General features: G+C 53.5%; 1 protein-coding gene across 1 annotated transcript in view; it reads left to right on the top strand.

Annotated features, from left to right (window-relative positions):
* The first annotated feature begins 4,390 nt into the window (after window positions 1-4,390).
* slc25a24 (solute carrier family 25 member 24) overlaps window positions 4,391-13,141 on the top strand; it is a 43,406-nt gene continuing 34,655 nt past the window's right edge. Inside the window, exons 1-2 of the mRNA XM_052011950.1 lie at window positions 4,391-4,529; window positions 4,560-4,673. Of these exons, the coding sequence (XP_051867910.1) occupies window positions 4,476-4,529; window positions 4,560-4,673 (168 nt within the window). The 5' untranslated portion in view covers window positions 4,391-4,475. The remainder of the gene's footprint in view (window positions 4,530-4,559; window positions 4,674-13,141) is intronic.

Genomic DNA, 13,141 nt, shown 5'->3' with positions numbered 1-13,141 from the left:
CCTCCAATCTTAGTGTCATCCGCAAACTTACTAATCCAATTTACCATATTATCGTCTAGATCATTGATATAGACAACAAACAACAATGGCCCCAACACAGATCCCTGAGGCACACCACTAGTCGCAGGCCTCCAATCTGAGAAACAACCATCCACAACCACTCTCTGTCTTCTCCCACTCAGCCAATATCGAATCCAGTTTACAACCTTTCCATGGATACCCATTGACTGAACCTTCTGAACTAACCTCCCATGTGGGACCTTGTCAAAGGCCTTACTAAAGTCCATGTAGACAACATCCATAGCCTTACCTTCATCTACTTTCTTAGTGACCGCCTCAAAAAACTCCACAAGATTTGTTAAACACGATCTACCATGCACAAAGCCATGCTGACTATCCTTAATCAACCCTTGGCTGTCCAAAATACTTATATGTCCTATCTCTCAGAACACCTTCCAATAATTTACCCACTACTGATGTCAGGCTCACTGGCCTGTAATTACCTGGTTTACTCTTCGAGCCTTTCTTAAACAATGGAACAACATGCGCTATCCTCCAGTCCTCTGGCACCGCACCCGTGGCTAAGGACATTTTAAATACATCTGCCAGGGCCCCTGCAATTTCTACAAGAGTCTCTCTCAAGGTCGGAGGAAATATCTTGTCAGGCCCGGGGGATTTATCTACCTTTATTCGCTGTAAAGCATCAAGCACCTCCTCCTCTTTAATCTCTATATGTTCCATGACACTACTGCTTGTTTCCCTTCCTTCCATATCCACGATGCCAGTTTCCTGAGTGAATACTGATGCAAAAAAACTGTTTAAGATCTCCCCCATCTCCTAAGGCTCCACACATATACTCAGGAAACTGGCATCGTGGATATGGAAGGAAGGGAAACAAGCAGTAGTGTCATGGAACATATAGAGATTAAAGAGGAGCAGGTGCTTGATGCTTTACAACGAATAAAGGTAGATAAATCCCCAGGGACTGACAAGATATTTCCTCGGACCTTGAGAGAGACTAGTTTAGAAATTGCAGGGGCCCTGGCAGATGTATTTAAAATGTCCTTAGCCACGGGTGCGGTGCCAGAGGACTGGAGGATAGCGCATGTTGTTCCATTAAAGAACAGATTTCCTTTTTCTATTCAACTAATTCTATGGAAGAAATTTCCAGTGGGATATTATGGGATAGCTTTAAAGCTTATATCCGGGGTCAAATTATTTCATACTCTACTGGATTGAAAATACAAACCTCCCTCCCTGTCCCCACTACCTCCCTCCCCCCTCCTTCCTTGCCTCCACCTCCCCTCCCTCCTCCCCCTCCCCTCATCTTCCCCCTCCCTCCCTTCCCCCCACCCTCCCCTCCTCGCACCCCACCCTCCTCCCCTTCTCCTCCCCCTCCCCACCGTCCTCCCCTCCTCCCCCCACCCCTTCCCACCCCTCGCCTACCCCCACCCCCCTCCCCTCTCCTCTTCCCCTCTCTACCCCCTTCCCCTCCCCTCTCCCCCTCCCTCCCTCCTCTCCCCCTCCCCACTCCTCTCCCCCTCCCCTCTCTCCTCTCCTCTCCCCTCTCCCTCCCCCTCTCCCCTCCCTAACCCCTCCGTCTCTCCCCCCCCTCTCTCCCCCTCCTGCCCTCCCTCTCCCCCTCCCCCTCCCTCCCCATCCCCCTCCCCGCCTCTCTCCCCACTCACATCCCCCTCCCCTCCCTCTCCCCCACCCCTCCCCCCTGTCTCCCCCTCCCCTCCGCCTCTCTCCCCCTCCCCCCCTCCCCGCTATCCCCCTCCCCTCCCCCCCTCTGTCCCCACTCCCATCCCCCCTCTGTCCCCACTCCCATCCCCCCTCCCTCTCTACCCCTCCCCTCCCTCTCTCTCCCTCCCCTCCCTCTCTCTCCTCCCCCTCCCTCTCACCCCTCCCCTCCCCATCCCCTCCACTCTCCCCTCCCTCTCTCCCCTACCCCCCTCCCCTCCCTACCCTCTCCCCTCCCTCTCTCCCCTCCCCCTCCCTCCCTCCCTCTCCCTCTCCCCCTGCCCTCCCTCTCCCTCCCCCTCTCCCTCCCTCCCCCCACTCTCCCTCCCCCTCTCCCTCCCTCCCCCCACTCTCTCCCCCTTCCACCCCCTCGCCCCCTCCTCCCCCCACTCCCTCCCTCCCTCCCCCCTCTCTCCTTCCCTCTCCCTCCCTCCTCCCTCCCTTACCACCCTCGTCCCTCCCTCCCCCTCTCATCCATCCCCCTCTCTCCCTCCCTCCCCCCTCCCCCTCCTCCCCTCCCCCGCTCTCTCCTCCCCCCTCCCCCTCTCCCCCCCTCCACCCTCCCTCCCCCTCCGTCCACCCTCCCTCCCCCTCCTTCACCACTCCTCCCCCCTCTCCCTCCCTCCCCCCATCCCTCCCCCCTCATCCCTCCCTCCCTTCCCCCATCCCTCCCTCTCCCCCCCATCCCTCCCTCCCTCTCCCCCATCCCTCCCTCCTTCCCTCTCCCCATCCCTCCCTCTCCCCCCCCATCCCTCCCTCCCCCCCTCATCCCTCCCTCTCCCCATCCCTCCCTCTCCCCCATCCCTCCCTCCCTCTCCCCCCTCATCCCTCCCTCTCCCCATCCCTCCCTCATCCTCCCTCTCCCCCCTCATCCCTCCCTCCCGTTCCCCCCTCATCCCTCCCTCCCTCATCCCTCCCCCCCTCCCCCCTCCTCCCTCCCCCCTCATCCCTCCCTCCCTCCCTCATCCCTCCCTCCCCCCTCACTCCCCCCTCCCCTCCCTCCCCCATCCCTCCCTCCGTCCCACTCCCCCCATCCCTCCCTCCGTCCCACTCCCCCCATCCCTCCCTCCGTCCCACTCCCCCATCCCTCCCTCTCCCCCCTCATCCCTCCCTCCCTCTCCCCCCTCATCCCTCCCTCCCTCTCCCCCCTCATCCCTCCCTCCCTCTCCCCCCTCATCCCTCCCTCCCTCTCCCCCCCCCATCCCTCCCTCCCTCTCCCCCCTCATCCCTCCCTCTCCCCCTCATCCCTCCCTCCCTCTCCCCCCTCATCCCTCCCTCTCCCCCTCATCCCTCCCTCATCCCTCCCTCTCCCCCCTCATCCCTACCTCCCGTTCCCCCCTCATCCCTCCCTCCCTCATCCCTCCCCCCATCCCTCCCTCCTCATCCCTCCCCCCCTCATCCCTCCCTCCCTCCCCCCCTCATCCCTCCCTCCCCCCCCATCCCTCCCTCCCCTCCCCCCTCATCCCTCCCTCCCCTCCCCCCCATCCCTCCCTCCCCCCTCATCCCTCCCCCCTCATCCCTCCCCTCCCCCATCCCTCCCTCCCCTCCCCTCCCCCCTCATCCCTCCCTTCCCCCCCTCATCCCTCCCTTCCCCCCCTCCCCCCCCATCCCTCCCTCCCTCCTCCCCCCTCCCCCCTCATCCCTCCCTCCCTCCTCCCCCCTCATCCCTCCCTCCCTCCTCCCCCTCATCCCTCCCTCCCTCCTCCCCCCTCATCCCTCCCTCCCTCTCCCCCCTCATCCCTCCCTCCCTCTCCCCCTCATCCCTCCCTCTCCCCCCTCATCCCTACCTCCCGTTCCCCCCTCATCCCTCCCTCCCTCATCCCTCCCCCATCCCTCCCTCCTCATCCCTCCCCCATCCCTCCCTCCCCCCCTCATCCCTCCCTCCCTCCCCCCCCTCATCCCTCCCTCCCCCCTCCCCCTCATCCCTCCCTCCCCCTCCCCCTCATCCCTCCCCCCTCATCCCTCCCTCCCCTCCCCCCTCATCCCTCCCTCCCCTCCCCCCTCATCCCTCCCTCCCCTCCCCCCTCATCCCTCCCCTCCCCCATCCCTCCCTCCCCTCCCCCCTCATCCCTCCCTTCCCCCCTCCCCCCCTCATCCCTCCCTTCCCCCCCTCCCCTCCCTCCCCTCCCCCCCTCCCCTCCCCCCCTCATCCCTCCCTCCCCTCCCCCTCATCCCTCCCTCCCTCCTCCCCCCTCATCCCTCCCTCCCTCCTCCCCCCTCATCCCTCCCTCCCTCCTCCCCCCTCATCCCTCCCTCCCTCCTCCCCCCTCATCCCTCCCTCCCTCCTCCCCCCTCATCCCTCCCTCCCTCCCTCCTCCCCCCTCATCCCTCCCTCCCTCCCTCCTCCCCCCTCATCCCTCCCTCCCTCCCTCCTCCCCCCTCATCCCTCCCTCCCCCCTCATCCCTCCCTCCTCCCCCCTCATCCCTCCCTCCTCCCCCCTCATCCCTCCCTCCCCCCTCCCCCCTCATCCCTCCCTCCCCCCTCCCCCCTCATCCCTCCCTCCCCCCTCCCCCCTCATCCCTCCCTCATCCCTCCCTCCCTCGGCCCACTTCCCTCATTCGCCTCCTCTCTTCCTGTTCACCTTCCTTTCCCGGCCCTCAGGCCCCTCCTCCTCCTCCTCCCTTCCCTTCCCCCCGGGCCCCTCCCTCCCTCCTCCACTCCTCCTTCCCGCATTCCCCCCTCCCTCACTCCCTCCCTCCCTTCCTCCTCTCCCGGTCTCTCCTACGCTGCGATGCCGTCGCCCGCCCAACCCCAACCCCAGGCCCAGGCCCAGGCCCAGGCCCAGGCCCAGGCCCAGGCCCAGGCCCAGGCCCAGCGCCGCTACTCCGAGCTGTTCTCCCAGCTCGACACCAACCGCGACGGGCGGATCGACGTTCGGGAGCTGCAGGCGGCGCTGAGGGCCCGCGGCCTGGGGCCGGAGGCCCAGGAGGTTAGTGAGGGTGAGGGATGGTGGGCAGTCGATGAACAGAGGGGACGGGGAGTGGAGGGAGGTTGGGGAGGTGGAGGAAAGGAGGGGAGGGAGAGGAGGAAGGTGGAGGGGGGAGGGAGGGAGGAGGGGGGGAGGGAGGGAGGGAGGAGGTGGAGGGGAGTGGGGGTGGAGGGGAGTGGGGGAGGGAGGGAGGAGGTGGAGGGGAGGAGGAGAGGGAGGGAGGGGAGGAGGAGAGGGAGGGAGGGGAGGAGGAGAGGGAGGGAGGGGAGGGGGAGAGGGAGGGAGGGGAGGGGGAGAGGGAGGGAGGGGAGGGGGAGAGGGAGGGAGGGGAGGGGGAGAGGGAGGGAGGGGAGAGGGAGGGAGGGGAGAGGGAGGGGAGAGGGAGGGAGGGGAGAGGGAGGGGAGAGGGGAGGGAGGGGGTGGAGGAGATGGAGGGGAGGGTGGGAAGGTGGAGTGGAGGGAGGGGGGTTTGGGAGTGGAGAGGGGAGGATGGGGGAGGTGGAGGGGAGGGTGGGGAGCAGTGGAGGGAGGGTAGAGAGTGGGGGAGTGAGGGGCACAGTGGGGGCAGTAGAGGGAGGTGGGAGGATCAGGGGAGTATTGGGAGGGGGTGGAGGGAAGAGGAGGGTGGGGGAGTTGAGAGGAGGAGGGGAGGGGCGAGGGAGTGGTGGGAGGGGCTGTGGGTGGTAGTGGGGGTAGAGTGGGAGTGGAGGAGGGGGGAAGGGTGGGTGGCGTAAAGCAGCAATGGGGAGGGGTGGATGAATGTGGAGGTGCCAGGGAAGGGGAATGTCAGGTGAGACGGTGAAGCAGAGGGAGCACAATGGGGGAGATGCAGTGGGGTCCCAAGAGGGTGACTGGGGAGGTGAGGGCTGCGGGGAGGTGATGGGTGCGGGGAGGTGATGGGTGCGGGGAGGTGATGGGTGCGGGGAGGTGAGGGCTGCGGGGAGGTGGGGTGCGGGGAGAAGGGTGTAACTGGAACAGGCAGGTGTGAGAGCTCAACTGGAGGAGCACAGTGGGCATTGGAGGGGTGCTTAGGAATGGGTCAGTGAGGATATGCCTGGTAACAGAGGAGTTAGAAGGTCACATTTGCCAATAGGTGTCTGGGGGGGAGGTGGGGGTCGGGGGACAGTCGCCAGGCAGATCAACAACAAAAGAAACTGAGCTCACAATGTGCCCCCTCCACCTCGTCCCACCATTCAATGTGACCACAGCTGATCTGCCCCAGGCCTCATCTCCTCTTCTGTGCCAGTTCCCCATCACCCTCAACTTCCTGATCTTTCAAACATTTATCTTAAATTACCATCCTCTTAAAATACCACTCCCCTCCCGAGTATCAAGCCTGCTCAAACCTCTGCGGCAGAGAAATCTTTGAGTTCAGCCGAAGGGCCTGTTTCCATGCTGTCTGACTCAGAATAAGAATCAAATTTGTTGTTTTGTGGCAGCAATACAGTGCAAAGATATAAAAATTACTATAAATTACAAAAATAAATAGTGTTTAAAAAAAGGAAAAACGAGGTACTGTTCAGAAGTTTCATGGACTATTCAGAAATCTGATGGCGGAGGGGAAAAAGTTTAGTGTGTGTCTTAAGGCTCCTGAACCTCCTCCCAATGGTAGTAACAAGAAGGGGGCATGTCCCGGCTGGTAAGGGTCCTTAGTGATGGATGCCGCCTTCTTGTCCTTGATGGTGGGGAGGATTGTGCCCGTGATCGAGCTGGCTAAGTCTATAACCTCTGCAGCCTCTTGGAATCCTGTGCATTGGAGCCTCCATACCAGGCTGTGATGCAACCAGTAAGAATGCTCTCCACCGTACATTGATAGAAATTTGTAAGAGTCTTAGGTGAGATACCAAATCTATTCACCTCCCTCTATGAAAAGAAGCTCCTCTGCATTTCAGTTTCAAATGTCTGGCCCGTAATCTTGTAATTACGACATCCCCTCATTCGAGCCTCTCCAACTCGTGGAAACATCTCTACATCTACCTTGTCATACTCCCTCAGGACCTGAGATGTTTCAATAAGATCTCCCCTCATTCTTCTGAACTTCAAATAATAGACCTGATTCTTGTTTGTGATAAGGCAACCCTCTAAAAGTACAGGAGGCCCTTTGCCCCATTGGACTCAGTACTGTTTCTAGAGTCATACAACTTGGAAACAGGCCCTTTAGCCCAACTGGTCCATCCCGACCAAGATGCCCATGGAAGCTAGTCCCATTTACCAGCGTTTGGTCTATGTAACACCAATCCAGCTAGTCTCCTTTCCCCTGACCTCACCCAGTTCTCTGGATTCTCTCTGGTACAATAGAATCTGGTACTGACATGCACCCCAGCAGTGCATTCCACACTCTAATGATTAGTTGCAGTGAATAAAATCCCCATGTTACACTTGATTCTTTTACCAAGCTTCTTATTTGTTGAACAGTTTCTTTCTACTCTTTCTATACCCTTCATGATCTTAAAGGATGTGATTGTATTGGATAGGGTGCAGAGGAGATACACCAGAGTGTCACCCAGAAATGGAAGGTTTCAATTGTGAGGAGAAATTGGATAGGCTGGTTTTGTTTTCCCTGGAGCAGAGGGGACTGAGGGGGGACCTGATAGAGGTGTAAGAATAAATTATGAGGAGCATAGATAGGCTAGGTAATAGGAAACTTTTCCCCATAACGGAGATGTCTACAACCAGTGGACTTTGTTTTAAGGTGAGGAGTAAGAGGTCTACGGGGGATTTGAGGAACATTTTTTATTTTCTCCCAGATGATGGTTGGAATCTGGAATGCACTGCATGAGGGGGTGGAGGCAGAGACTCTCAGAATGTTTATGACGCATTTGGGCGGGCACTTGAATCATCAAGGCAGAGAAAGCTATGGACCAAATGCTGGTAGATGGGATTACTATTGATATCTTATCTAACAGTAAGCATGGACAGGGCAGGCTGAAGAGTCTGTTTCTGTGCTCTGAGTACATAATGACTATTAAACACGTCTGCCACCCCTCTCAACTTCCTCTTTTCTGTGGAAGCAATTCCAGCTTCTCATTTTGTCCAAGGTGACTGAAGTGCCATTCCCCAGTGTAATTTTGGAATAATACTCTCTTGCTATCCTCCTCACAGTTCACGTGCCACCATGTTTGTCTCACCAGGTTAGGAAATTGTGCCCTGTACACCCAAATCCAAGTCATTGAATATATTTTAAGAAAAAGCAGTGGTCCTTGAACTACCTGTGTCACAAGTATGTCATCCTTGTGTTGGGAGACCAGACCTAGTGTCATGGAGTAATATAGCACAGAAACAGGCCCTTCAGCCCAACTGGTCCATGCCGACCACAGCATCCTCCCTGCGAGTCTCAGTTGTCCGTGTTCGGCCTATAACCCTCCAAGTCTCTCCCCTCCGTACCTATTCAGATGCATCTTAGATGTTGCAGTTGTACTCTCTTCAGCCACTTCCTCAGGCAGCTCATTCCAGGTACTCAATACCATCTGTGTAAATAAGTTATCTCTCGGGTCTCTTTTAAACCTCGCCATCTTATCTTGTATCTGTGCCCTCTAGTTATGGACTCCCCAACGCTGGGGAAAAGACTATAACCATCCACCTTATCCATACCCCTTATGAATTTATAAACTTCTATGAGGTCACCCCTCATTCTCAAACACTACAAGAAATAAAGATCCAGCATGGCCAACCTCGGTCTATAACTCAGGCCTTCCAGTCCAGGCAGCATCCTTGTAAATCTCTTCTGCACCCTCTCCAGCTTAACGATGTCTTTCCTATAACAGGGTGACCAAAAATGTAAACAATACTTCAAGTGCGGCCTCACCAACAACTTATATAACTGCAACATAATGTCCCTACTTCTGTTCTCGATGCCCTGACTGATGAAGACCAGTGTGCTAAATGCCTTCTTCACCACCCTGTCTACTTGCGTGGCCGCTTTCAGCGAACTATGCACCTGTACTCCCAGCTCCCTCTGTTCCACAACACTCGTCAGTGCCCTGCCATTCACTATATAGGTCCTATCCTGGTCTGGATGTCCAAAATGCAACACCTCACACTTATCTGAGTTGAAATCCATTTGACATTCATCAGCCCATCTCCCTAACTGATGAAGATCTCTTTGCAATTCACTGTAATCTGCTTCACTATCAACAAGACTCCCTAATTTAGTACCATCGACAAACTTGCTAATTGTGCCATGTAATTTCATGTCCAAGTCATTTACATACATAATGAATAACAGAGGTACCAACACTGACCCCTGGGGCACCCCACTAGTCACAGGCCTCCAGTCGGAGAATTGACCTTCAACCATCACCCTCTGCTTCCTATCATTCTGAATCCCATGCGACCTAACCTTCCAAATGAGCCTGCCGTGTCATGTCAAAGGCCTTACTAAAGTCCACGTAGACAACATCCACTGCCCTACCTTCATCTATCCCCTTAGTTACCTCTTCGAAAAACTCCAAAAGATTCATTAGTCGTGACCTTCCATACACAAAACCATGCTGACTATTCCTGATCAGGCCTTGACGATCCAAGTGATGGTAGATCTTGTCCCTCAGAATTCCCTCGGTAACTTCCCTACAACTGAAGTCAGGCTCACTGGCCTGTAGTTCCCTGGCTTGTCCTTGCTACCCTTATTGAACAATGGAGCATTAGCTGTCTTCCAGCCTCTAGTCTTCTGGAACTTTGCCAGTGGCTGACAATAAAGTAAATATCTCTGCAAGGGTCTCTGTGATTTCTTCCCTGGCCTTCCATGAAGTCCAGGGGTGCACTTGCTCAGGCCCTGGGGATTTGCCCACCTTAATGTGCTTCAAGGCTGCAAATATCTCCTTCCTTGTAATTTGCATATGATCCAAGACCTCACTACTTATTACCCTAATTTCTTTAGCATCCATGATATTTGCCTTAGTAAACACTAGGAGAAAAAGACATTAAAAATCTTGGCCATGTCCTGCGGTTCCACACATAGGCAGCCCTGATGGTCTTTAAGAGGACCTAGTCTACCCAGAGGACATGTGCACAATATTCCAGGTGTGGTCCAGCCTGGAATTGGAGAAGACATCTATTGCATTCCCTCTATTGCACATATATCCTCCCTTAGGTAGGGAGACTAGACTTGTACACACCATTCTCTACTCTTTCACTCTCCCTGTCACATGTCTATCTTATCTTGGGTGGGAAAACCAGATCTCTACACAAAACTCCATTCCTTTGCCAATTTAAATCCTTCCAGATGATATCAAAAAATGATCAAAAACACTGGATACAGAAAATCCAAAAGACCCTGCAGGTTCTAGAATTCGGAAATAGAAATAGAAAATGCTAGAAATACTCAGTGGGTCAGGCAGCATCAGTGGAGAGAGAAACAGTTAATGTTTCAGGTCAAAGACCCTTCATCAGAACTACGAAGGAGAGAAAACAAATAGTTTTAAGTTATAGAGTCATAGAGCAATACAGCACAGATACAGGCCCTTCGGCCCAACCAGTCCTTGCCGACCATGGAGTCGACCCAGCTAGTCCCAATTTCCTGCATTCAGCCCATATCTCTCCAAGCCCCATCCCCTCCATTTACCTATCCAAGTGCTTCTTAAATTATACTACTGTACCTGCCTCACACTCAGAGTACTATGTTAATTTCTGGTCGCCTCATTATAGGAAAGATGACTACAGGGAAGGTGGGGAAGGATTGGATAGGATAAATGGAATATCTCTGGTAGGGTGGGGCCAGGGTTACTGGGGATGAGTCATGCAGTTAAATGGGTTAATGGCACAGATAAAGGAGTGTAAAATGTTGTGAAATCCAGGGGTGTAGGACGTGCTCAGTAGCTCGGCTGTGCTCATGGGGAGAGACAAACTGAACCCCACCCACCCAGGACATTCTGTCTTCTCTCCTCTTCCATCGGGTAGAAGATACAGGATCCTGAAGGCACGTACCACCAGACTTAAGGACAGTTTCTACCCCACTGTAATAAGACTATTGAACAGTTCCTTTATACAATGAGGTGGACTATGACCTCACGATCTACCTTGTTGTGACCTCGCACCTTATTGCACTGCACTTTCTCTGTAGCTGTGACACTTTGTACTGTTATTGTTTTTACTTGTACTACATCAATGTACTCTGTACTGACTCAATGTAACTGCACTGTGTAATGAATTGACCTGTACGATCGGTTTGTAAGACAAGCTTTTCACTGCACCTCGGTACAAGTGACAGTAATAAACCAATACCAGTACCTATACCAATATCACAAGGCATAGAAGATGACACACCAACTGCTGTAAATGGGATGAGTATAGATGGTACCTGCTGGTCGGCATGGATGTGGTGGGCCAAAAGACCTGTTTCTGTGCTAAATGAATCCATTATCACAGAAGGATGACTTGGCCTGCTCTGATTCAGAGAAAAAGAGTGAATTGTCCAAAGTTGTAAAAGTCCGAAATACTGCAGCATGCCCAGATGGAAGATGAGGTGTTGCTTTCAAAGCTTGTACTGGATCTTGTTAGAACAGTGCAGGAGGTCACAGAGAGACAGTGGGATGGCGAATTAAGGTGGTAGGCACTGGAAGTTCAGGTCACTCCTGTGGACTGAATACAGATGCTGAGCAAAGCCATCCACCCAATCCGTGAATTGTTACTCCAGTGTAGAGGACATCACATTGTGAACACAGAATGCAGTTGACTAGATTGGAAGAGGTGCAAGTAAATCTCTGCTTCACCAAGATGGATTTATGAATGGGAAATTGTGATCTGACAAATCTATTTGTGGTCTTTTGAGGTTGTAATGAACAAAAAAGACAAAAAGAGAAGTACTTGCTGTTATGCATTTGTACTTTCAGAAGGCTTTTGATAAACTGCCATACAAGAGACTACTAAATAAATTTAGAGCGTAAAGTGTGTATTGGTTAAATAAGATAAGATCTTTATTAGTCACATGTACATTGAAACACACAGTGAAATGCACCTTTTGCGTAGAGTGTTCTGGGGGCAGCCCGCAAGTGTCGCCACGCTTCCAGTGCCAACATAGCATGCCCACAACTTCCTAACCCGTACGTCTTTGGAATGTGGGAGGGAACCGGAGGAAACCCATGCAGACACGGGGAGAACGTACAGACTCCTTACAGACAGTGGCTGGAATTGAACCCAGGTCACTGGCGCTGTAATAACGTTACATTAACCACTACACTATTAAAAGAGAAACAGTTAACGTTTCGGGTCTGTGAACTTCATGAGAAATGGGAAAGAAATGAAGGAGGAGGACATAATGGTGGGCTCAGGGAGGGGGTATGTTGATATTCTAGAGCATGTCGATATTGAGGAAGAGGAGCTGCTGGGTAATTGAAAAGCATTAAGGTGCTTAGTCCCCAGGGCCTGATGAGATTTGTCCCAAGATATTGCGGGATGCAAGGGAGGCGAGTGCTACGGCCTTGACAGAGATCTTTGTATCCTGTTTAGCCACGGGAGAGGTGAATAACCAATTTTTTCCTTTGTTTAAGAAGAGCAACAAGGAGAAAACAGGAAATTTTAAGCCAGTGAGCTTTACATCAGTGGTAGCAAAATTATTGGACAAGATTCTCAGGAACAGGATTTGGTCGCATTTGGAAAAACTTGGGATGCATTAGGGATATTCAGCATGGTCTTGTGCAGGGGAGGTCCTGTCACACAAATTTGATTGAGTTTTTTGAGGAAGTGATGAAGATGATTGGCGAGAGTGGGTCAATGGATGTTGTCTACGTGGACTTTATAAATCATTTGACAAGATCCCTCATAGTAGGCTGGTCCAGAAGATTAAGTCACTTGGGCTGCATGTGGCCAGTGGTGTTTTGGAAGGATCAGTGTGGGACCTCTGTTGTTTGTGCTATATGTTAATAATTTGGATGAAAATGTAGATGGCCTGATTAGTAAGTTTGCAGAACGACATGAAAATTGGTGGAGTTATGGATAGCTATCAAGATTGCCAAAGGATACAGCAGAATATAGATCAGTTGGAAATTTGGGTGGAGACATTTGGATGAAGTTTAATCTGGGCAAATGTGAGCAGATGTAATTTGGGAGGTCAAATGTAAGAGGAAAGTATACAGTAAATGGCAGGACCCTTAGGAGCACTGATGTACAGAGGGATCTTGGGGTACAATTCTATAGCTCGATGAAACTGGCAACACGTGGATAAGGTGGTAAAGAAGGCATATGGCATGCTTGCCTTCATCAATTGGGGCATTGAGTATAAAAGTTACAAAGTCATGATGCAACTGTATAAAACTTTGGTTTGGCAACATTGGAGTCTTGTGTGTAGTCGTGGTCGCAATGCTATAAAGAGGATGTAGATGCTTTGGAGAGGGTACAGAAGAGGTTCACCAGGATGTTGCCTGGATTGGAGGGCATGAGCTGTAAGGAGAGGTTGGACAAACTTGGGTTGTTTTCTCTGGAGCGTCAGAGAACGAGAGGCGACCTGATAGACGTATATAAACTTATGAGAGGCA

This window comes from Pristis pectinata, chromosome 3 (assembly GCF_009764475.1).
Source record: "Pristis pectinata isolate sPriPec2 chromosome 3, sPriPec2.1.pri, whole genome shotgun sequence".
NCBI lineage: Eukaryota > Metazoa > Chordata > Chondrichthyes > Rhinopristiformes > Pristidae > Pristis > Pristis pectinata.
The sequence above is the reverse complement of the archived record's forward strand: the minus strand, read 5'-3'. Positions and strand labels throughout refer to the sequence as shown.